The following is a 24,941-nucleotide window of genomic DNA, read 5'->3' on the forward strand; positions in this document are numbered from 1 at the left end:
GCAGTATGCCTGGGCACGCTCTTCTTAGATCACCTAAAGTCCTGATCCAGCATTGAGCAAATATCATGGTAACACAGGTCCTCATCGTCATGAGCACTACAAACCTCACAAATATAAACAAAAATATGTTTTGCGGTTTTTTAAACAAATTATTCAAATCTTTTTTTCCTTTAAAAATAATTAAAATCATGTCAGCACTCATAAATGACCCTATAATAATAAGCTAGTGTATGCCTGCTACGAAGGGGAAAATTCTCGGGTTTTTTTCTAAAATTTTCATGTATTCCTAACTTCTATAAACAGATTAATCTTTCAGACCACAAAAGATTACATGAGAAGATTTAACTGGAAATTTTCAGTTGAGAAAACTATATCTGTTGGGTCATGTTAAATTTCATACATTTTGTTAATGTTTTTAAATTTAATTAACTTTTCAAAATATGGAAAGTTGTAAAAGCACCTGCTATTTGTGTGCAAATATAGTTATTTAGCCAGGTTTTTGGAATCATCGCTCTGATTCTCAAATCCCATTACACCTGTGTAAATCAGGAATAAATCCAATCAAATCAGTGGAGTTACATTGGTGTAACATATGTTTAGGTGAGAAGTGACCTCATGTTATTCACTACTGAACTTCCGCAGAAGCCTCTGCACTGGTGAACATATATTTTTTTCAGACTTTTTTAAAATGATGCTCAGATACTCAGTAGACCAGACAGCCTCTGAATTGGATACATCAGAGTTTAGGCACTTTATAAAATGCAAACTGAGAGCCAAAGTCCTTTTGCTTGTCTTCTACAAACAATCCCATTGCTTTAAATGGGACTACATGCTTGAGTAAAGTCATAACAATTGCAATTCAAAAAAGACATTTGATGTACTAGCTCACTTTCAAACACTGTGAAATGGAAAAAACTTCAAAGTATTTTGTGACATTTTTTCATTATTTTGACCATCTCTAATTGTAATAGAAAGATAAGCACCTCTATAGAATATGGCTCATGGCAGAAACGTCCTTCACTATAGTGAACTGTAAGGCCAGATTAAAAATGTTTTAGATTTGGTACCAGGCAAGCCCCAAAAAACACTGAGAAAGGACTTCCATGGTTCTGTGTGCTACTCCATGTCATCGGTGCTTTCACTGAATCAAGCCAATAGTGAGGTAACTTCTAAAACAGTTGTTCTTACATTCACTGAAAGGACAATGTTTTGATGTCATAGTGACAGCAGAAACACATTATTTCCATTCAACTTACACTCCTATGCAATTGCCATTGCTGAAGTAATTCTGTGATATATCATTCACCACACTGTTTTTACAGCCTGTCAACTGAAGCAAAGTTACAGGCTCCCCAATTTCAGGTAACTGTCCTGATATGTCTGTCCTTTTGCACAAATACATCTGAGCACATTCTTTAACATAATGCCTCCAAAGACAGTAACCAAGTTTGTTAATGCATCACATACAACTTCAAATCTTGTAGTTCTATAAACTACACCTACCTAATCCCGCTGGATAAATATAATAAGGATGTAGTAGAACCCCCCCACCCCCACAAATCAACAGGATCAAAAAGTTCTCCTTTCTGTGACATCGCTTCAAAGTCTTCTGGTTTTTAGAACAAAACTTCATTTTGTGGTGGAAGGGAGATGAGTAAGAACCACGATAATACAAACAGGCCAAACCCTTCCAAAAGGCCACAGGAAACAGACGGTGTTGCAGTGAATAAACAGTTGAGTTCACTGATATTCTGATGGGACTGGCGAATCCTCCAGAGGAATAGCAGTGCATTCTCTCATATCAGTATCCGAGTCGCTGGGTGGGAGAGTGGTATCATTAGGCTCACATGGGCAGCAGCTCACTCCTCCTATCCGGCTGCTTGGTGGATACTGCAGGGAAGCACGGAAGTCTAACGATAGCACTATTAGACGGTACAGTTGTAACATCACAACTAAGATATTCTTAGCTGTGAAAAACACCAGCATCTGATTGATTACTTTAAAATAGCTCATCAGTATCAAACGTAAAACGAGGAAAGGGCCATCTTGTATGAAGAGGCTGATTCCAATGTTCCACAGGTCTGCACTGTGTCTGCACAGCAGTAAAGTGGGGACTCTCATAGATGACACAGATAGTTTACAGCCAATATGTTGCACTGTAAATAAAAGACATGCTGTGTTAATGTAGCACTCTGAAACCTAGACATGAAAGGCTGAAAGGGCAGCTCAGAGGTAGAGTAGATTATTAGTGCACTAAACTATCAACCCTGCAGGTCCAGGTTCAAAATAAAGTATGCCCAGGGCTTGATACAGCAAAGCGTGCACTTCCCTCTTAAGAATGTACTTACAGTTAAGTATACACTTAAGTGCTTTGTTGAATAGGGCTTGAAAACAATATGGTCTCACTCTGTCCTTGTTGGACACTTGTCCACATCACACACCCACCATACAGATTTGGTATGACCAGTAACCTCCTTTCAGTGATGGCACATGGCTCACACAGCTGGCCTTGTAGGTTAGGGTTATGATATACAGGATGGGAGGTATGTACAGTGCTTACAAACAGTATGAATGACTCTAGTCATTGCTATCTATTTCTGGTTTTATGGGTACTAAATCACATGGGTATATCTTAACTTGTATGCACGAGTCTTCCTTAACCTGATGAAAACGTCTCGCTAGCTAACTTAAAATGCTTACAGTGATATTGCACCTGCAAGGCAAGATAATATCTAGGGGTCACTCATGATAAATATGGTTGTCTAACATGAAAAACTTACCACTGAAATTAGGTTATTTTGTTTAGACTGCATAATTTTTAGATTTAATTAGTATCATAAATCATGACACATTCAGTAGAAGAACTGTATTGTTTATCTCTTTGGATGTAAATAATTCGGTCAAGAATGGAAAGCAAACCTCTTAGAACAGCGGAGCATTTCATTTGAATTCATTAGAGAAACAAAAGTTTCTGCATGCAGTTGCTGAATTTTTTATGCACTTGTGCATCATCATCTTGAATCACCCTGCCTTGATGCAGCTGAATGTCATGTGCAGCACTGACATAGCCCTTTGTTACAAAGCACAGTGGTGCAGCCGTAAAAAGTAAAATTTTTGTGTCTCACTCAAACAGCTGTACAGAGGTGTGATAGTTACAAACTTACCTTCTTAAATAGAATTGTCACATATGGTAAATATTTTAAAGAGCATACATATACTCTTTCCTTTAATTTTCCACTGTGAAATGTAGGGAAAGAAACAGAATAGCAATGACAAGGAAAAACCTGGCATACATGTTGCTTCATTTAAATTAATGCTACGATCCTTTAAGGGTATTTGAATGCTTTCTTGAACTAGAGTGGTATTTATTTTTGAAAGAATACATTGTTAGCAAATCTGTATCTGCAAATCTGAATGTGACACATCTTAAAAGCTCCCGCATCAATCTGTAGCATCGAGCTGCTAAAATGAAAAATTAAAACATGGAAATATGGCCTCAACCTTAATATTTAAAAAAGCCTAATATCCTTTGTAAGAAAATGGCTTCAGAAAAAGTCCCAGAAGAAAAAAATGATTGAGCTATTTTATCAATTTTATATAAAAACCTGTTGAAAATAATTCCTGCTTGAGCTGATGGTATACATGAGATGCAGCTGAATTGTAAACTCCCAGAAAAGAGGGGTCAGAATAATAGATGCTGATATAGGGAGATGTCCATTATGCCTCCCTGCACCAGAAAAGCCCTCTCTGCAAGAGGATAAAATCACCCTGAGGTAGGACCACTTGTGATGTTTCTACTACCTCCTTTCCCTGGTGTTCAAGCCAAGGATGAGCAGCGTAATACTTTTATGGTTTCCAGAGAAGCTCTGTGGACTGGAGCCACCAAGTCGGGGAGTGTCTGGCCATGCCCTTTTCTCAGTCAACCATATCCACTTTATGGGCTATGCCGGCCTCATGTTAAGAAGAGGACATCCCAACTCAGGGGCTCTTTGCCATCGTCTACCCCAGTGGGAGCCAGCATAGTTCCAGGAGTGGCTCTAGCCCCCGGGTTTATAGTTAAGGTTGTGTCAATTTTTCCATTATAATGACACAATCACAGCAGGTGCTCCTATTTAACACATTCAGCAGCAATTCCAGTTTGCCTGGAAACAAACAGTGTATATTAAAGAGATCACAGTTCAGCTTGAAATAAATCTTCCTTCAAAAGAAAGCATACTTATTTTTCTATGCTGATGCTGAGCTTCCTTCGAATAACGCATCATTGTCTCTGTGATGTGAAATGCCGACCAAAAGCCCACAGCATAGTCTTTGGCAGTGGTGTTTACTTTCATTCACATAAAGCTGTAAGTGTGCACAGCCCTGAGACATGCTCATCTCTGAAAAAGCTGTTTTGCTGATACTAACCTGCAAGATCAAGTGGAAACTGCAACATACTCCAAGTCCATACACAAAGAATTGCATAAACAAGAGCATGGTTATGCCTAAAAATAAACAAACAAAAAAGTGAGTAACTAATTAAATGAACCCCCAAACTATTTAGAACACGGTCACTTTTAAAAGGATTTGGAGCTCAACAGTACAGCTAGTGGGTTCATGTGTCATTCCAGTGGAATTCTGGAGAAACCTGGGGCAACTCCTGGTGGGAATCCCTACAGTTGGTTTGCATTTTCCACCTGCTTGAGCTGTGTGATTTAGACCAAACCTCAGAGTTAAAACTCAAGAGTGATCAGAGTATGGAAATAAATTCTGAGGCTCAATGAGGAGAAGATGCCCTACCCTTCTGGTGATTTCACATCTTCGTTGAGCTTGAACCATCTTTGTTATGTAGAGAGAGCCTGCCCTGCTGTTAAATAAGTTTTCTGTTACAGGTACAGCTTAGTTGAATAGTGAAAAAAGAATAATGTATGGATATTTTCAGGGACAAAAGTGCCAAGTTCAGTTCCCCATTATTTGTGGGGTCACATTCTTTATGAAAATTCAGATAAGTGAGTATCTCTGAAGATGTTTCTAAATCATGCTAATTATTATTCATCTGAAAATTCACATTGGAAGCAGATTACTCTCTCCTCTCCTATTTTAAAACCTTGTCACCCACTCAGGGAGGAAACCATATCAGGTAACCGAACATGCAACTTGGATAATGAATAGCCACGGCAAACTGTTTGCAAACAACATACAGTCTGAAAAGTATCTGATTTACAAGACAATCAAGATTAGCTTGTGAACAAATCACTAACCAAAGGAGAGGCTCTGTTTGTAATAAATAGTTGGAGTAGCTCTAATTGTATGTATTGTAAACAGTATGTGTTAGTTACTCCATTTTCCTGGTTGTTTGAGTCCTTTCCTTTTGATGAATGTGGCATGTTTCATTATGAATAACGTCCTACGAAGCGGATGGGAGCTACTTGTCACCTCCATGGAGGCGCAGAAGAAGATAAAAAGTCCTAGACAGTAACCATCTCTTGACATCTCTGAATAATCTAGTTGCAGCAACCCCAAATTCACATGGATTACAAAACTTGAAATGGAACAAGAAAGTCTTCAGTATAACCTTGGATACAAATGATGTACTTCAGGAAATATTACTTACCTTACATTTTCTACTTCCAAAGTCTCGCTAGTGAATTCAAGTATGTCTGCTGCAGTTCCCACAAACATAAGCAGCAGCTGGGACAACTGATCACGGGTGATTTCACCACCAATGGGAAGAAGCCATCTCCCTATTATTAGTAGTAGTAGAAAAGTCTGGTGGAGTCCTAGCGTCCATACAGTTTCGCACACTGTGGAGAGCTGGGAGACAAAAACTCTAGCCTATTGCAAAGACCAAAACAACAAGAAAAATACTGTAACAATAGGAACATGAGATGGTCTAGCTATAAAAACTTATCTCCACTGAATGCACCTTCAATTCAATTGATCATGTTAGCTCTTTCTTCAAGCAGAATTAAAGCAAACCCGTTCATGCTGCTGGTGTGACTCACTCAATGGACTGCCAGACCGAGTTGATTTATCTTTCTTTTTCTTCCCTTGTCTCATTGTTCACTTAACTGTTATACTTTGCTCCACTGTAACTCCAAAATTGTTGAACTCAATTTTGTCATTCTTGGGGAGGAAGGAAATCCCTTCAGACTCAGACCAATCCTAGCAACAACATTTAGAGAACAAGCACCATCTACACCAATGGCTTTTTATAAATGACAATTTTCATCACACCACTTTGCAAAACTGTCCTGTGCAAGGTTCACTACATAGACCCAAAAAGTGCTATCTTATCTCTGTGCCCCTATATATCATAAGGTCTATAGATTGAGTAGAGAAAGGTATCCCACCGACTCAATTATGTGATGATCTGCTCCCTCATTTTTGGGAGTGCTCTCTTTTAATTGATTGAAGTCTTCTCTGTTGCCAATATTCTCCCATGTTTGTTCAGTTTCATTATTGCAAAACTACAATAAACAAAAACATCATACACTGAGAAAACATCATGGGGCTGGAGGAGAATTCTTGAATTTTCACCCAACAACTTCATCCTAGACAGACATCTCCTTCCTTCCATTCCAACATTTAATCTCCCAATTTCCCATTCCTGTTGTCTTAGCTGTACTTGCATTATACTCCAGCAGCAAACTGTAATATGCCACTTGCTCACCCCATTTGCAGAACTTGAGCCTCATTTGCATGTTGATCCCAGTCTCAGCAAGCCCACAATGGATGTCACTCCTGAAGCCCAACCTCCTGTGATGGTGTGCTGTGAATTCCAAGCCAACTAGTTCTGAGAGAGCCTGTGGTTCTACCTATTCATGTATTAAAATACTATGTAATGCCAACACTGTACTGCACTTAGTTTTACTTCTGAAGTTTGACTCTGACTTGCTGGATTAGTAAATACAGTATGAGTGTAGGATCCAGACACTGCAGCAGAGTTCTAGTAGTACAGTAAACATTTTTGTTCAGAATCTAGTCAACTGCCTTTTTATTAGCATATTTTAATAAACATATTAGAAACAAGAGAAAAATGACAGGTATCCATTTACTGCCACAACCACTGGTAGCTTTCCCCCCGCCCCCTTGTGTACTATAAGCCTGACCATTTTCTCTTTCTGCATCAGAAAACTCCAATGCAATATCATTTAGAAAGGGAAGGGGTTTCAGTACAACTATCATTTTCCCTTTAGGGCTATGAGTTCTGTGGCTTTCTCTGTGATTATCAATAGTGCCATCCTATTAGTTGATTTATTTCATAATTCACATAAGTTTGAAGGGACCTGCTAGGGAGCCCCTAAATTACTACCCAGTTTTGTAAAACAGAGTATTGTAGATTTTCTATATTGTATGTGGTGTTGAATTTTCTAGTAACTGCCAGTATATTTTAGCAGAATCAAATATGTCTGATATAGGATTTGTATGATCTTAGTGGGTTTGTGTGCCTAACTTTATTGGTCCAGTTCTGCTCATTTGCACTACTTTACATCTGGAGTAATGTAACTGATGTCAGTAGTATTACTTCAGATTTACACCAGTGTAAGCAAAATTTGGCTCCATTCTCTGTAGTTTCATTGTCCAGGAGAGCATCCAAATACTGCAAAAATGACACCTTACAAACTAGTTTGATACAACATATGACCACCTTCTATGCATGGGTGCAAAATCCAGCGTTATCTTAGAAGGATAGATGATTTCTGGGTGTCTGCAATGGGTAGAAAAAAAGACTTTTTACTGAATTAGGAATTTTTTATTTACCCCAAAATCATTGGGTATGTAGAAAAATATCTGTTCACTAACGGTGAAATTCTTCCATTGTTCAGGGGGCTAACACAGCATTCCCCATTTTGAAGACTTAAGTGGTGCATGGGTCTAGTGCTGAGGTGAATTTCACTCTAGAACTGGACTCAACACCATTTGCTATATGGTAGGGAAACCTCTGTAAAGTTTTGACTTCACTTCATAATGCAGTATGCTGTAGCTCTCTGTAATATGCCACCAATGGTTCCAAAAATATCCAGTCAGGCTCCCTCTGCTTAGAAGGTAAATCAGGGTTAAGGCTGATAGCTGCATTCTAATCTGAAGACAGGTGTGGCCTATGCTTTTGCGGGGGGGAAGAGACTATTTTCAAGACAACTTTCTCTTATCCAGGGGACCTGTCTGTAATTATTCTGGTTGTTTCATTTCTCCTTCCATAAGATCCCTCAGAGGAAGAAAAGATAAACCATTTTTTCTGGCAAGAGGCTATTTATTTCTATCTTCCAAGGAAACTCCTGCTGTAATTGGTGAAATGTCAGGACTAATTAAGAAACAAAGCTATGTGCTGCTGTGTATCCCCTTAGAGCAGAAAAGCACCTCTTTGAGTACATACAGCTCTGACAGAATGTAATGAAGGCAAAAAAACCTGAAGTTACTGAACTTCAGTAAACAAATCCTCATTGCATGGGGCTGCGGTGATTAAAGAAACTACTGTGATGCAGGGAGCAGATATTCAGTGACTCTTATTATTGTCCCTGGAGCAGATTGGATATGATTTTAAAAATCTATCTTCCTAACAATCCCTAAGCATCTCATTTCATTCTACTCAAAAACAAAGCTAATTAGAAAATCAAACTCCTCAGTTATTGAAGACTTTAATCCCATCATATTTCTGCCAGACAGGCCCGGATGATTGTTTTCTAGCATGCTCATCGCATCAGTATAGGAGTTAAGAGTGGGATTCACAAAGGTATGTACAGTAGGCACCTAACTCCCATTGATTTTAATGGAAGTTAGGTGCCTAAATAAGAATCCCACCATAACTTTTTCTGCACCAAACAGACAGTTTTCCAGGGAGTGCTAGGGATCTACATGCTAGTACAAAGGCAACATCTTCCAAAAAATACCTGAATTTGAGGTTCCACTTTTCCCCTTTACTGAGAATGAAGCATAAGTGAAGCACCTCAGGTACCACTGTGCAGTAATTGTGGACAAAAGCTGTAAATAGAGCCCCTTCCCCAATAACCTGGAAATTCAGAAAAAAGCTCTTAGGTTAGCTGTTTGGGTTATTTGTGGTGGGATGGGGGTGGAGAGTTTCACAGGGAGAGAGTTTAACATAAACAAGGGAAAAGAACCATGGATGTTTTGTATCTTATGAGATGGAAGGTAGACAGAGGCATTACTGTGGACATGTGACATGAACAAAACAATGAAACACGAACACAATGTGGTTAAATGAGGAGGCTGCAATTTTATTTAAAGCTATTGTCTAATTGGGTTAATGACTCCAATGTACCCAGGAGGGTTGTTTTAGTACACATCTCAACAGACACCACTGGCCTGGGTGGGACTATAACCTGAGGGTGAGTGTGAAGGCCATGCCCCCTCTACACCCTCAAGCTTGCCAAGGAATGGTGACTAGAAACCAGAGTCACAACACACTTCCTTCCTCCCACTTGGGGTAGGAGCCACAAACTATGCAGGACATAGAGGCTAACCCCACTGTGCATGACTGTGCTCAGGGTCAATGCCCAGGCAACCCACTGGGTTACAGGGAGCTTGAATCAGACTATTTTTAATTTATCTATGGACTAGAATTGCCAAAGTTGCACCAAGTGTAATGTAACCCCTGAGCCCAGACCTCTTGGATGCCAGGTGGAGGGTGAAAAACCCACCCAGCGCTTTGCCAGTTTTGCCATGTGGGAAAAATCCCTGCCAGACTCCATCACCAGAGATCCAGCATGTAGATTAAGAGGAGGGCTGAAACAGGGAGCCCACAATGGCTGCCCCATCTGGACAGAAAGCTGTATCAATCTCTTCGCTCTGCATTGTCACCAAATGGGAGCCAATCACAGAGCCATAGCACCACCCTGAATTGTAGTGGCGTACTAAACTGCAGTACACTATTCAGCCACTAGGTGGCACAGTGTGTAAAATATCTTATCTAAGCTAACTTCAGCCATACCTGGCAGAACTTTAAAGGATCTTGTACTGAACGCATCTGGTGTTTAGCTCTGAGAAGGAAGCTCAGTCTGTATCTGGTACAGGAGCCTGGGCTGCTAGGAGCAGCCCAGCAACCTGCCATGTACATGACACGCAGCGCAGTAGGTGGGACAGGTCCAGAACCCAGGCTCAGATGCAGAAGGTGGAAGGAAGTGATGGGAGGATAAGAAGCAGCAGCAGCCCCACCACAGTGAAGGAAAGTGGAGAGGAAAAGGAGAGGGAACATGTGGAACACTGCCTCAGCTGTTCCCACTTGAGAGAGCTCCTCCCTCTCCCCCACCCTAGCAGGTATCTCAGCAGCTCCTGGCACCATCAAACTGCAGCCTGGTGAGCAAGGTGAGAACTGTCATATTGGGGTAGGGATGAGGAAACGGAGACCATACATGCAAAAGCAACTTACTCTGTCCGTAGCTATCTGGGTCCCTCTTTCTATTTCTAAAGCTATTTGTGTTTTAATGTGAGCTTTTCTCCCGCAGTGCTGGACTTCTCCTTCTGAAGAATTCTGCCCTGACTTGCACTCCTTAGTCCTTATTCTGGACTAGATGTGAGCAAATAGTGGACACATATATTTGTTAACATGTTCATTTAGTCTGAGTCCTGATTTGATTCAATTACATTTGTGTCTTGTTCTAGCTCAGTTCTCTGGGAATATTTACGAAACTGGTGTGTGTTCACATGGAAGTTTGGGGAAGAGCTGTTCATTTTACAAAGTACGTACAAGCGTGAATGGGAGCATTGGCACTAGAGCTATTCGCCCTGCCCATCTATCCACTATATACATGCAATTATTTAGTGGGAATATGACACTTATTTAGTGGGAAACTCCTGCTGCAATTGGTGAAATGTCAGGAAAAAGAAAATTGAATGTAAAGCCTGGCAGGCAGTAAATAAATCTGGCTTACATCTTTCCTTCTCTGTCAGGAAGGAACTCAACTATTTTTCAGTATTGGATCTATATACGTAGCTAGATGTAATTCTCTTTATTGTGCAAAAAAGGATAGGAAGAAATTTTTAAAATCCTCAAACTTCCTTGGCTAACTTATTTCCTACATTTTTTTCTTCCTAAAATGAGATTCAACATCCCTATGATTTCTTCACATGTTTTTCCTACAGTCAAACCTGAGAGTTAGGAACACCTCGGGAATGGAGGTTGTTTGTAACTCTGAACAAAACGTTATGGTTGTTCTTTCAAAAGTTTACAACTGAACGTTGACGTAATACAGCTCTGAACTTTACTATGCAGAAGAAAAATGCTGCTTTCCCTTTATTATTTTAGTAGTTTACATTTAACACAGTACTGTACTATATTTGCTGCTGCTTTTTTTTTGGTCTCTGCTGCTGCCTGATTATGTACTTCCAGTTCCAAATGAGGTGTGTGGCTGACCGGTCAGTTCATAACTCTGAGGTTCTACTGTATTTATAAACATTAAGTGATCCAATCAAGGAACAGAAACCATATCGTGATCAGTTATAGGCCAAATTCTAGATTTTAATACTGCAAGGAGCAATTGCTACAGCTTGTGAAAACCCTATAGACTAATTCAGAAAATTCCTTTTGGGATTGCAAACAGTTTGCAAATGGAATTAAGGGCCAACTAATAAACTTTTCACAGTGTCATTTGACCAACTCTATTCTGGACCCACTGCTACAAGGGGCAGAGTACCCTCAATTGCCACTGACTACTGTGGGAGTTGAGAGTTTTGAAAACTCCAAGGGAGTTCTCAGTACCTCACAGGATTGGGCCCCCTGAAGCAACAGACGCACCTATGGGGCTACACTGTAAAGAATGAAGTTGATGCTGGAGACCTTCATAGTCTGCTGCTATGGAAATACATGTGATGCTGCCAATTCTGCACTATGACTTGCTTGCAGGATTAAACGTGAAGAGAAGCTGGACCGTGACTAGGGCCCTACCAAATTCATGGTCCATTTTGGTCAATTTCAAGGTCATAGGATTTTGAAAAATTGCAAATTTCATGATTTCAAATATTTAAATCTGAAATTTCATGGTGTTGTAATTATAGGGGTCCCGACCCAAAAGAGGGTTGTGGTGGTGGTGGGGGTTGCAAGGTTATTGGAGGGGTGCGTCGTGGTATTGCCACCATTACTTCTGTGCTGCCTTTAGAGCTGGGTGCCTGGCCAGCAGCTGCCACTCTCCGGCCACCCAGCGCTGAAGGCAGTGCACTAGTGCAGAAGTAAGGATGGCAATACCATGACCGCCCTACAATTATCATGTGACTCCTCCTCCCCCCTCCCTCCTGCCCTGCAACTCCTTTTGGGTCAGGACCCCCAGTTTGAGAAATGCTGGTCTCCCCTGCGAAAGCTGTATAGTAGAGGGTAAAAGTACACAAAAGACCAGATTTCATGGTCCACGATGAGTTTTTCACGGCCACGAATTTGATAGGGCCCTACCCATGACATAAGGAGAGGACACTTGTTTAAATATAGTCTTTTGTCTCCCGCAAAAATGTCAGGGCAAGTGATGAAAAAACAAACATTTACTTTATTAGTAGGATGATATATCAAGTTGGATCTAGCATTAAAATCATACTTAAATATACAGAGCAGAGCTGAGCAAACAATTGTTTTTTTAGTTTGGTGGCCAAACTGAAAAATCCAAAATAAAAAATTCATTTCAGGTTAACTCAAAATTGAACTTTTAGATTTTTTTTCTTGCCACAACAAAAAAACCCCCAAATTACATTTTTCTTTTGTTTAGATTCTGGGTGTTTTTTACCCCTTCTTAAAGATAAATCTAGCTAAACTTCTACTGAAATATCACTTCAAAATGAAAAGTGAAAATGTTTCATATCAAAAAAGCTAAAACAAAATGTTTTGACACTCTTCATTTTTTTTCATCTGAAATTATTTGCCATATTCTACCCAAATTTGCAAATAGTTTGTCATCCCAAAGCTGCGTTTTTTAATAAACACATTCATCCACAAAACTTTGCCCATATGTAGTACAAAGCACTAGTTCTGTCCGTGGGGTGGATTTTGGTTGCTTCTTAAACTGTTCAGGGTTGTTTAAAATAAATATTTGGTTGGCACATCTTGTAACTTCTTTTGTACTGAATGGAAATTTACCTTTAACCTGGCTGTTGCTCAAGTACACGTGGAGTATGAGTGAGCTCTCTGTGAGCCTGATTCAAAGCATTGAAGCATGTGTATAAAGTTAAGCATATACTTAAGTCATTCTCTATTCAGCACAGCACTTAAACACATTCTAATGTGGCTTGCTCAATTGGGACCTTAAGCTTTAGGAAGAAAACAGGAATGTCTCAAATCTGTGTTTTTACAGATTATAAAATTTGTCAGTTTTCTACCTTGCTATTTAATTCACTGATTTTACTGACTAATTTTTTTTACTCAACATAGTTCAATCTGACTTTATACCATAACCCTCTATTAAAAAAGTGCATCCCAACATGTTTTAAATCAGAGGTCCTCAAACTGTGGTCGGTGAGCTCCATTCAGGTGTTCTGCAGATAGTTCCCTGTAAGGTGCATGCCTGGGCGGCTGCACACAAAAGAATAGTGCTCGCAGGTGTGGCTCCACTAATTAGGTGCCTGGACCCTGGAGAAGACACATATAAGGTGAGGTGGTGGCCTTGGGAGGGAAGAGGGGGCAGTGGGGTGAGAAGAGGGGGTGGGGGGGAATTTGGGGTGTGCAGGGCTGCAGCGGCCAGAGAAAGAGGCAACTTTCCCCAGCTCCAGGGCTGTGACTGCTGGGGAGAGGCCCCCCTCCTTCCCAGCCTCAGCTCATGGGCTGCTGTGGTGGGGGAGAGAGGGAGAGACCCTCCTCCTTCCCAGCCTCAGCTCTGTGGCTGCCATGACGGGGAAGAGAGGGCACATCCATCGCATTAGACAGGTAAGACTACTGATATTAAAATATGAGTTGTGGGCTTTTATTTCTAGAACAAAAAACATCTATTATTAAGGTTTTTTTTAAATATATATAGCACTTTTATCCAAAGCGCTTTACAATAGTTAGCTAATGGTTCAAACAACATTTGGAAAGATCATTAAGTGGTCTGCCATGACCCTCAGCAATTTTCAAGTGATCAGTGGGGAAAAAAAAAGTGAGAACCGCAGCTTTAAATAATATAAGGCACTGTCGATATTTCACATATCTGATATATATACGTGTGTGTGTGTATATATATATATATTAATTAGTTATGCTCATTCCTGTGATACTTATGGAAGCAAAACTTGCATGCCCTTCAGTGGTAGGGGAGTACATATTAAATTATGCCCTAAATAATTACCACTTTTTGGGGGGAAGAGCTAATGTTTACTTTCAGGGATTCAATCTGAGAGCAAAATCTTTAATAGTATTTACTGCCTCAGTTACCACAAAACCTTTTTATTGTGTATTCAATAAATGTGCTATAGTTGTTGCACAATTGCCTGGTCTTGATCCTTTTATTAAGAAAAGGCACAAGATATTTTATTATAAAGAGTAGTACTTGTGACTGGGTGCTACATTTTGACCTAATTATTAACAAGACTGATGTCCTTCCCTGAGGTCTTGGTTTGAATCCATTAGGTCATGTGTACTTTCAGAATCCTCTACCCTTCTCTTCAAGAATAACCTGAACTATTTACTTGATATACTCCCACTTTAATTCAGAGGAGCAGTATATCAATAAAATACAAAGTATGCCATGTTGTAACATCATTCTGGGACATAATCTCCTGCCTTTGACTACAGAATTAGCCTGTTTCTTAGCCCAGAGTTAACAATTACAAATGTTCTCAATATCCACTTTACCTGTTCACAAATGTTTAGGAAGATGTGCCAAACATGAAGACAATAAATTCTTGCTTCTGTGTTTAGAAAGAGCCTCAGGCAATCTCAGTGCAAATGCAATTTTGAATATTTGATAATGTTTCTCTGTGATCTAACAATGTTTCAGAGGAGAAAATGAGGCTCTGTATTTGATTAATCAAACTTATTCATTTTCTTCCTATTGCTTTCTGTTAACGATCCTCTCAGGCTCTTCTGAGGAAGTTCTAATGCAACCCTTGGGGCTAAATCCTGATCCATGCTAAGCCCCATTGTGCTACTCTGGCAGTGCTAAGGGGACTTAAATATGCTCTAAGTGGGGAGATGACAATCATCCAACACTGAGGAATCAGCTGATTAAGAGCTGGCTGATTTAGGCTTGTTCTATGCTCTGTTGTTCCCCCCTACCTGGCATAGGGGGTGCATCAAAGATAAGAGGGAACCTTAATGCTGCTCTGAACTATACTGACTAGGGCTGGAGCTGCATAGAATTGGCTTTAGGATTGGAAAGCTGCAGTTGACTCATTTGCAGCTTCCCCCACCCACTCACAACTACCCCTAGCCCTTCCTTGGTGCAGCTGAGGATTCCACTCTTGAAATGGAACGTTCTCATAATCCTCATGAATAACAAGAGGACTTAGCCTTAATAGAACACCTTTAATCCAGGGATTTCAAAATGTTTTACAAAAAGGGGTAAGTATAAGTATCTTTTTTTTAAAAGAGAAAATAAAGCATAGATAAAAGTGGCTTTCCAAAAGTCACAAAGGGAATCAACAGCAGAGCTAGGACTAGAATCCAGGCCCTGTCCCTGTCTGCTTCATCACATGTGTAATAGCTCTGGAGACTGGCTCCATTATTTAATCAGAAAGCACAGAAGTCAGTACATCTCTGGTCAGAGGGCCAGCAGGAGGCCTATGCATCACTTAACTCTACTTAAACCCTCAAATAGGGATAAAGTGGGACAAAGGGGGTGAATATCATCCATCAGGAGTACAGGGTTGGCAGTGACTATGTAATCTTCCTAACAATAGTGGGCAAATATGCCTCAACCTTGACTTAGGTGGGACCATGGTACCTGTCTGCTAAGAACTGGACTGGAACCAGTACTGTATTTTACCTAAGCCACCAAGCAGCTATCTGACAGTAATGCCATTGCCAGCCTAAGTTGGGTTCAGACCAGTAACCTAGAGGTGCATGGCTGTATATCATTTATCTTGATACTTCCAGTCCCATTCCCATCAGCAGAATACCAAAGAGATTGGTCTCAGTCAGCCTGGCAAGTAGTGAGTTTCATTAAATCAAATGTAATGAAGTGCTGCCAATTCAACATTACCAAAAGATGTTACTAGAGTTGAAGCTGGATTGGTAGAGTCTCCAGAGAATGGAATGAAGAATAGGAATAAGACCTGGCAGACTATGAATAAAGGAATCAGTTTCCAGATATTTCCTTCAAGGACCACAAGAAATACCTGAGTTTCACGATGAGTTTCCAGTAGCCATAATGATGGTACTGTGCTAATCAGATATAAAAATATTGCTGGAGAAAACCTGTGAAGAAAACGAAAAGATAGCTTAGGTTACAACACTGTATGAGCACCACATATATCCTACCATTTTCTGAGTGGAACATTCAGAATGTTACTTTTCAGTGTGAACTGTATTTAATAAGCGTTTTGTGAGTTCTGCCATATGGAATACAAAAGGGAGGGGTAACTGCAACCAACACTTTAACAGCTGTCATTCTCACTGAATTCCTAAGGCAATCAATACATGTATGTCTTAATACTGGTTTACTAGTAAACTTCTCAAAGATTAGGTTTGTTTAAAAACCTCTCTCAAAAACAAAATGAAAGTTTCTCTTTTAATTCATGTATTTTGCCCACTCAGTTCTGCATGGAAGTGGGTATATAAAAATCTCTTGCTGAAGGCCCTCTTTCTGATCTCAACCATTGGTGTAAATCAGGAGTCACTCCACTGAGTTACACACGGACTCTGATCTCAAACTACTTTTACACCTGTGTAAGTACAAGGGTAGAAATATCCTGAACCAAAACAAATGTGTCCTCCCCAAAGAAACCTTCAACATGGACTAAAACTGTTTATAAAGATACTGGCCAGATATGCATGTCACTCACGCTGAAAGTTCTGTAACCTTGTTTGTTACATCTACATAGAGTGCTTCTGCGGGCGCAGGCTGAAATTGTGGAAAAGCAGCATCACTTGCCCCATAACCTCAGCCGTGCAGAACACAATGCCATCCACAGCCTCAGAAACAACTCTGACATCATAATCAAAAAGGCTGACAAAGGAGGTGCTGTCCTCATCATGAATAGGTCGGAATATGAACAAGAGGCTGCTAGGCAGCTCTCCAACACCACTTTCTACAAGCCATTACCTCTGATCTCACTGAGGGTTACCAAAAAAACCTACACCATTTGCTCAAGAAACTCCCTGAAAAAGCACAAAAACAAATCCGCACAGACACACCCCAGGTTGGGGTTCCAGGGGTATTCTATCTGCTATCCAAGATCCATAAACCTGGAAATCCTGGACACCCCATCATCTCAGGCATTGGCACCTTGACAGCAGGATTGTCTGGCTATGTAGACTCCCTCCTCAGGCCCTACGCTACCAGCACTCCCAGCTATCTTTGAGACACCACTGACTTCCTGAAGAAACTACAATCCATCGGTGATCTTCCTGAAAAGACCATCCTGGCCACTATGGATGTAGAAGCCCTCTACACCAACATTCCAAACAAAGTTGGACTACAAGCCATCAGGAACAGTACCCCTGATAATGTCATGGCAAACCTGGCGGCTGAACTTTGTGACTTTGTCCTCACCCATAACTATTGCACATTTGGGGACAATGTGTACCTTCAAAGCAGCGGCACTGCTATGGGTACCCGCATGGCCCCACAGTATGCCAACATTTTTATGGCTGACTTAGAACGACACTTCTTCAGCTCTCGTCCCCTAGTGCCCCTACTCTACTTGCGTTACACTGATGACATCTTCATCATCTGGACCCATGGAAAAGAAGGCCTTGAGGAATTCCACCATGATTTCAACAATTTCCATCCCACCATCAACCTCAGCCTGGACCAGTCCACACAAGAGATCCACTTCCTGGACACTATGGTGCTAATAAGCGATGGTCACATAAACACCACCCTATACCGGAAACCTACTGACCGCTATACTTACCGACATGCCTCCAGCTTTCATCCAGACCACACCACACGATCCATTGTCTACAGCCAAGCTCTAAGATACAACCGCATTTGCTCCAACCCCTCAGACAGAGAAAAACACCTACAAGATCTCTATCAAGCATTCTTACAACTACAGTACCCACCTGCTGAAGTGAAGAAACAGGTTGACAGAGCCAGAAGAGTACCCAGAAGTTACCTACTACAGGACAGGCTCAACAAAGAAAATAACAGAACGCCACTAGCCATCACCTTCAGCCCCAACTAAAACCTCTCCAACGCATCATCAAGGATCTACAACCTATCCTGAAGGACAACCCATCACTGTCACAGATCTTGGGGGACAGGCCAGTCCTTGCTTACAGACAGCCCCCCAACCTGAAGCAAATACTCACCAGCAACCACACAACAGAACCACTAACCCAGGAACCTAACCTTGCAACAAAGCCTGTTGCCAACTGTCCACATATCTATTCAGGGGACACCATCATAGGACCTAATCACATCAGCCACACTATCAGAGGCTCGTTCACCTGCACATCCGCCAATGTGATATATTCCATCATGTGCCAGCAATGCCCCTCTGCCATGTACATTGGTCAAACTGGATAGTCTCTATGTAAAAGAATAAATGGACACAAATCAGACGTCAAGAATTATTCAAAAACCAGTTGCAGAACAATTCAATCTCTTTGGTCACTCGATTACAGACCTAAAAGTTGCAATTCTTCAACAAAAAACCTTCAAAAACAGACTCCAACGAGAGACTGCTGAATTGGAATTAATTTGCAAACTGGATACAATTAACTTAGGCTTGAATAGAGACTGGGAGTTTATGGGTCATTACACAAAGTAAAACTATTTCCCCATGTTTATTCTCCCCCCCCCCCACCTCCACTCCCCACTGTTCCTCAGACGTTCTTGTCAACTGCTGGAAATGGCCCAGCTTCATTTATCACTACAAAAGGTTTTCCACCCCCCCACCCTGCTCTCCTGCTGGTAATAGTTCACCTTAAGTGATCACTCTCTTGTTACAATGTGTATGGTAACACCCATTGTTTCATGTTCTCTATGTATATAAATCTCCCCACTGTATTTTCCACTGAATGCATCCGATGAAGTGAGCTGTAGCTCACGAAAGCTTATGCTCAAATTTGTTAGTCTCTAAGGTGCCACAAATTCTCCTTTTTCTTGTTGTGGATCTCTCTGTTTTCTCTGGTTTCAGAGTAACAGCCGTGTTAGTCTGTATTCGCAAAAAGAAAAGGAGTACTTGTGGCACCTTAGAGACTAACCAATTTATTTGAGCATGAGCTTTCGTGAGCTACAGCTCACTTCATCAGATGTATACATCTGATGAAGTGAGCTGTAGCTCACGAAAGCTCATGCTCAAATAAATTGGTTAGTCTCTAAGGTGCCACAAGTACTCCTTTTCTTTCTGTTTTCTCTATCACTTTGTGTCACCTCTGCTTGCTTTGATGACACTTGTGGCATTCAGCTTCTTGAGCTGACCGTGTTTTCCAAGAACGCTGAGGAATTTTATCATACCATCTACGCACACTTCTCCCTTTTTTTGGTTCTTGTGTTTGTTGCTACGGTTTCCCAGTAAAATGCAAGTCAATACTTTCTTCATAGTCATTTTTTGGACCGTTAGGAGGACGTTAGGAGTTAGGTCCAATGTTGTTGTTTTGAATGAGCCTGATCCAAAGCCTCATGAAGGGATTGGAGTCTTTTCATTGACTTCCGGGGGCACTGATTCCAAACCTACTCCCATTAAAATTGACAAAACTCCCCTTGACTTCATGGGTGAAGGAGAAGCCTGAGGAAACTTACTTGGTTATCATTACTCCTGATTACTAAATCCTGAAGTCACATGAAACTGCTTGAAACAGCCTTAACTATCTTTTCTCCATGATGATGTGACAGCAAAATTAAAGATGTTCACAGATATAATAGGAAACATTAGCCCCTCTACTACACTTTTGTTAAGGTATTTCCCTAAAGCAGCCTTTTTTCGCTCAAATTGATTTTGTGGTGACAGCCCCTCACGTTCTGTTGCTCTGCAATTTAAGTGGTCTTGCTACAGCTGCTCAGTTTTTTGGCTTGCAGTCAGTCCAGCTGCTCCACCCAGTCTGAGCTCTACCCCCTTGTGACATCAAAATGAGATTGTGTGCAGATCTTCACAATATGACCAGTTCCTTTTTTTTCTTTGATGCTTTGGTCAGCAGTGAAATAGTTAACAATGTTCTCACTTAAATAATCATGGTTAGATTTCATAGTTAACACAGATTGAGACAAGCAGAGCTATTGTTTCAGGATTTCTGCAGACATCACTCCACTAATTTACATTTTAAAAGTTAGAAGGATTATTTTTGCAGCTATAAGGGCTAAAGATTTTGGGCATAGGGGCTAAACTAAAGTTTATTTTCTGGAGCAAGAGAGAGCTGCCAGAGAAAAGTACCAGTTTTCTGAACTGCCATAAAATGGCTCAATCAAACGCCCGATGCTACTGCCTTCAAAACTACCTAGTTACTCCTTGGTTTTTTAAATGTATTTATTTTTTTACTTCATTTCAATGTCATTGATTCAATTTTTTTTTTAAGTTAGATCATTTCAGAAGAGAGCAAAATAAGGCCTGGTCTACACTTAAAAAATAGATAAACCTAGCTATGTCCCTCAGGGCTGGGAAAAATTTTGCACTCCAAGCGCTGTCGTTAGGTCAACTTAATCCCTGGTATAGATGCATCTAGAAGACTGATGGAAGTGTAGTCATATCTTGAGAGTGAAGTAGTCCTAATTTCTACCCTAGAAACATGAAGCAGGTATAAAATGGAAAACAACTAGTATATTTGACAATCTTAGCCAGAGACATGATGGCTACCTATCTTTCCTGTAAGACAAGGTGGATGAGGTAATATCTTTTATTGGACCAATTTCTGTTGGTGAGAGAAACAAGCTTTTGAGCCACAGAGAGCTGCTCTTCAGATCTGGGAAAGGTACTCTCAGTGACACAGCTAAATGCAAGGTGGAGCAGAGTGTTTGGCATAGGCAGTTAGCGGATATTCTAAGGGACTGTTCAAGGTAGAGGGTCCATTAACACCTCTGCAGTCATAGGACAAAAAGAGAGGGTTAGTGGCATGGCCACCGACTCCATGGGTGCTCTAGGGCTGGAGCACCCATGGAAAAAAATTAGCGGGTGTTTAGCACCCAGTGGCAGCCAAGCTTCCCCCCTCCTGCTGTGCTTCCCACCTGCTGGGGGCCCCACTGATCAACTCTTCCCCGTTCCCCCCAGTGCTTCCGGCCCACTGCAATCAGTTGTTTCGCAGTGTGCAGGAGGCACTGGGAGGGATGGGGAGAAGCAGGGATGGGGCGCACTCTGAGGAGGGGGTGGGAAAAGGCAGGGGTGGGGCGGGGCAAGGTGAGGCGGGGTTGGGGCTTGGAGGAAGGGGTGGAGTGGGGGCGAGCCTGGAATGGAGCAGGGGTCGAGCACCTCGCTGGTAGAAAGAAAAAGAAATGTCTAGACACCTTCTTGTTATCAGGCTTGATCTTACTCCCAGTGAAGTCACAGAGTGCAGGATTGGGTCCAGTTTTTAAAAAACATTTCTGCAGGATTGCTCTAGCTCCTGAGTAAATTTGTTTTCCCCAAGACTTTTTACTGACCTCTGTTGAATCCGAACTTATTTGCACAGCTAAAACTATTCTTTGAATTTTCTGAAAACAGATGTGCAAAATATTCCTCTGCATAGCTGCTGATGTTGACAAAAATAGGATGTTCTGACACTGCTTCTTTATAATAAACATGTATTTTGATCCCTATAATTACTAAACAGTTACTGCATTATTTAAAAAGTACAAGACGCGTTAGTACTAGGAGGATATTTGAGTTTAGACTGTGAAAATTTTGTGGCTTGCCTCACAATAATATTTTGGACTTTTATAACATTTCACACAATGGTGTCAGCATTTATTATCATAAAACTATCTTTCTTTTTTTACCTGTTTGTTTACTTTCAGGGACATGTGGCTTGAGTTTCTACAAACGGAAGATCTATAATAATACTGGCAGATGCAAAAACTTTACCTCTGCTTATACAGAGCTGTTGATTTGGCTCACTCTTTAGATCAGGGGTGGGCAAACTACGGCCCACAGGCCGAATCCAGCCTGTCAGGGATTGCCACCCTTATGGCCCCATGGGCCCACAGCACTCCTGGAAGCGGCTGGCACCACGTCCCTGTGGCCCTGGGGGCGGGAGGAGAGGGGCAGAGGGCTTCGCGTGCTGCCCTCGCCTGCAGGCACCGCCCCCCACAGCTCCCATTGGCCGGGAATGGGGAACCACAGCCAATGGGAGCTTCGGGGAAGGTACTCACAGGCGAGGGCAGCGTGTGGAGCCCTCTGCCCTGCCTTACCACAGGAGGCACAGGGATGTGGTGCTGTCCTCTTCCGGGACTGGTGCTGGGCCAGAGCAGGCAGGGAGCCTGCCCTGGCCCCAGTATGCACTGCTGCCACCCTGGAGCCGCTCCAGGTAAGCAGCACCAGGCCAGAGCCCGCATCCCTCCTGCACCCGAACCCCCTGCCCTGAGCCCCCTCCCACACTCTGCACACCCTCATACACCCCGTACCCCTCCTCTGCCCCAACCCCTTGCCCTGAGCCCCTTCCTGCACACCGCACCCGCTTCCACACTCCAACCCCCTGCTCCAGCCCTACATGCAATTTCCCCATCCAGATGTGGCCCTCGGGCCAAAACGTTTGCCCACCCCTGCTTTAGATTAATGAATCACATGGGATATGGACAGAAGCAAAGTAATCCTGTTTGTGTGAGCACTTTCTAAACACATGTAAAACCCTCGACCTTGGGCAAACTGTGGTATGTTTTTAAGGAATCTTTGTCTCTCACCCACATTCATTTATATTGAAACATTTTCAATGCAGTAGCTCCCATATTTAACTTCAGACCGATTAGAAACTGAAATACTGAGCAGAATCTACAGCATACCAAGCCAGTGGCTTGTACACATCTTTATTTGTTGATTGTCAGTTCAGGGTAATCATTGTTGCAGCCAGCACTGATGAGGAATAATGTTCCAGGAAAACTGTGGCTATCAGTGAGACTAGCAGAAGGAGGAGGTTGCTGGAACTATAGCATGGAGCAGCCTGCTTTCTCTGGGATTTTTGCCCTAAGCACAGTTGCTACCTGACAAGCTGTTGCTCACAAAGCACCCAGATTTTCTATCTGTGCAGATTATAGCAAAATCTAAAGGAGTTATGTAGTTTTTCTTCCTAGCTATTTCAGCACTCTAGATCAGCAGCACTAGAACAAAAATGCCTTGCATGAAACTCACATTTTCCAATGTTTTCCCTGAGAAAAGTTTGATCTCCAAAGAGCCTGATGCAAACTACCCTTTTAAAAAGCTCTTTGGGATTTTGCAGTGGCTTGTCCAGAACCCTACTGCCCCCCCAAATCCCATCTACAAACCTACTGTAGTAATTGATGCAAATATTTCTGAAATCTCAACACAGACAAAGCAAGAACAGCTTATGTAGCAGAGCTAAAGTGAGTCCCAGCTCTGAAATAAAATAGCAACCCAGCTACAGTGAGCCTCAGATCTGCAATAAGTGTATATGCAAAGAGCCAAAAGACACCCTGAAGGAGCCAAAGGGATATGCTCACCATTTGTAGCCTTTGCCTTGCTTAAACTTGAGGGTGAGCCCAGTTTCCAGGCACAGGAGGAGGTTGAGCAATGCCAGCAGCCAGAACTTGGGTTCCTTCTTCACTTCAGTCACCCTCCAAACCCCGATCAGAGAGTGTAGAACAAAGAGCAGCCTTGTAACCAGGGCATTGAGCAGCACCAGCAGCTCCATTCTCAGCTGGCCCCCCACCCCCTCTCCCAGTACTGCGGGGGCCCAGTGCCTTTTACAGGCGATGGGAAGTTTCCCTGGGAATAGCTGATATGTGTATGCACCACAAGCAAATAGACATTTCCTCTTGTTCCATCTCGACAAAGGGGCCCAGTATAACAAAAAAAACCTGCATTGCCCCTCCTCCAGACTTCCTGAAAACTCTTTAAAAAAAATCAAAACCAGGCTTTTAAATTATAGTGCTGTCCAATGCAGGACTCCACACAGCACTGGCTGATCTCATTGAGTCACAGGCACATAAAGGATTCCTTTCTCCCCTCCACCCCCATCCTCCAGTCAGTGACTAGAAAAGTTATGGATTTGCATCTGATGGGTTTTTTTTTCATCCCTTTGCTTTCATCCCTTTTCTCCATTTGCTGCTGTTGTTTCATTTTATATCAAAGGGCAAAAGACGTTAGAAAAATTACCAGTTGAATCACTTTCTGTAGTTGGAGTTGTACAACCTGCCCCCCACCCTCTTTCCCGATAAACATTGCTTTAGCAAAATAATTTCAGCACGCTGACAAAGCAGCTAAAGGAAGAATATACAGAACTCGAGCTAAAATCTGGGCTGACTTTCTAGCCTTACCTCATGCCATTAAGGAGAAATAGAAAAAATACACAGTCTGAATGTTGTGCCAGTTAACTCTGAATATCCTTGCTTTTGCTTGTTCCTTGAACTTCCATAGAAATAGTATGTAAAGTGAAGTGGCTTTAATGTACATGGTAAACTTTCTCTATTATAGAGAATAATTTTATTTACACTGCATAACACGCAAGAAAAGTTTCCCAAAAGAAAGCTAAACATTAGACTGAATCATTGTGGTCCAGTTTTACACCCATGTGACTTCAGTGATTTCAACTGAGACACTTGGGTGTAAAACTGCAGCATGAAAGCAGAGACTCGGGTCTGTTGTAGTTTGTTTTGATTCCCTAATGGTCTGACTCTTTAGCTTATCTGATGATTTTACATATCCTGTGTTCCTCTAGACGTAAGCAAACATTTTTGCAACAGTTTGTGACTCTTACCAGAGCAGTGGTGTGTGTGCGTGTGTATTTTTAATTCAGAGCATTGGAT

The 24,941-nt window shown here is 41.7% G+C and overlaps 1 protein-coding gene across 1 annotated transcript; it reads right to left on the reverse strand.

Moving 5' to 3' along the window:
- Nucleotides 1–1,740: 1,740 nt before the first annotated feature.
- On the reverse strand, nucleotides 1,741–23,827 carry TMEM26 (transmembrane protein 26). The gene is made up of 6 exons (XM_077823231.1): nucleotides 23,637–23,827; nucleotides 16,225–16,303; nucleotides 6,330–6,446; nucleotides 5,591–5,811; nucleotides 4,405–4,481; nucleotides 1,741–2,156 (listed from the first exon to the last, which is right to left on the reverse strand). Exons 1-6 carry the CDS (start codon nucleotides 23,825–23,827, stop codon nucleotides 1,741–1,743), a joined length of 1,101 nt encoding a protein of 366 aa, XP_077679357.1.
- Between the last annotated feature and the right edge of the window lie 1,114 nt (nucleotides 23,828–24,941).

Source organism: Eretmochelys imbricata, chromosome 7 (assembly GCF_965152235.1).
Source record: "Eretmochelys imbricata isolate rEreImb1 chromosome 7, rEreImb1.hap1, whole genome shotgun sequence".
NCBI lineage: Eukaryota > Metazoa > Chordata > Testudines > Cheloniidae > Eretmochelys > Eretmochelys imbricata.

What these genes read in the sequence shown, in the direction of transcription:
- TMEM26 (XM_077823231.1), bottom strand. Translation starts at nt 23,827, where the DNA reads ATGGAGCTGCTGGTGCTGCTCAATGCCCTGGTTACAAGGCTGCTCTTT. An exon ending in AAACTCATCGTGAAACTCAG is followed by an intron (nt 6,447 to 16,224) that starts GTATTTCTTGTG and finishes TGTTTATTGTAG; the next exon opens with TTTTGCAATAATGAAACTGA. An exon ending in GTTTCCACTTGATCTTGCAG is followed by an intron (nt 2,157 to 4,404) that starts GTTAGTATCAGC and finishes TTTTATTTACAG; the next exon opens with TGCAACATATTGGCTGTAAA.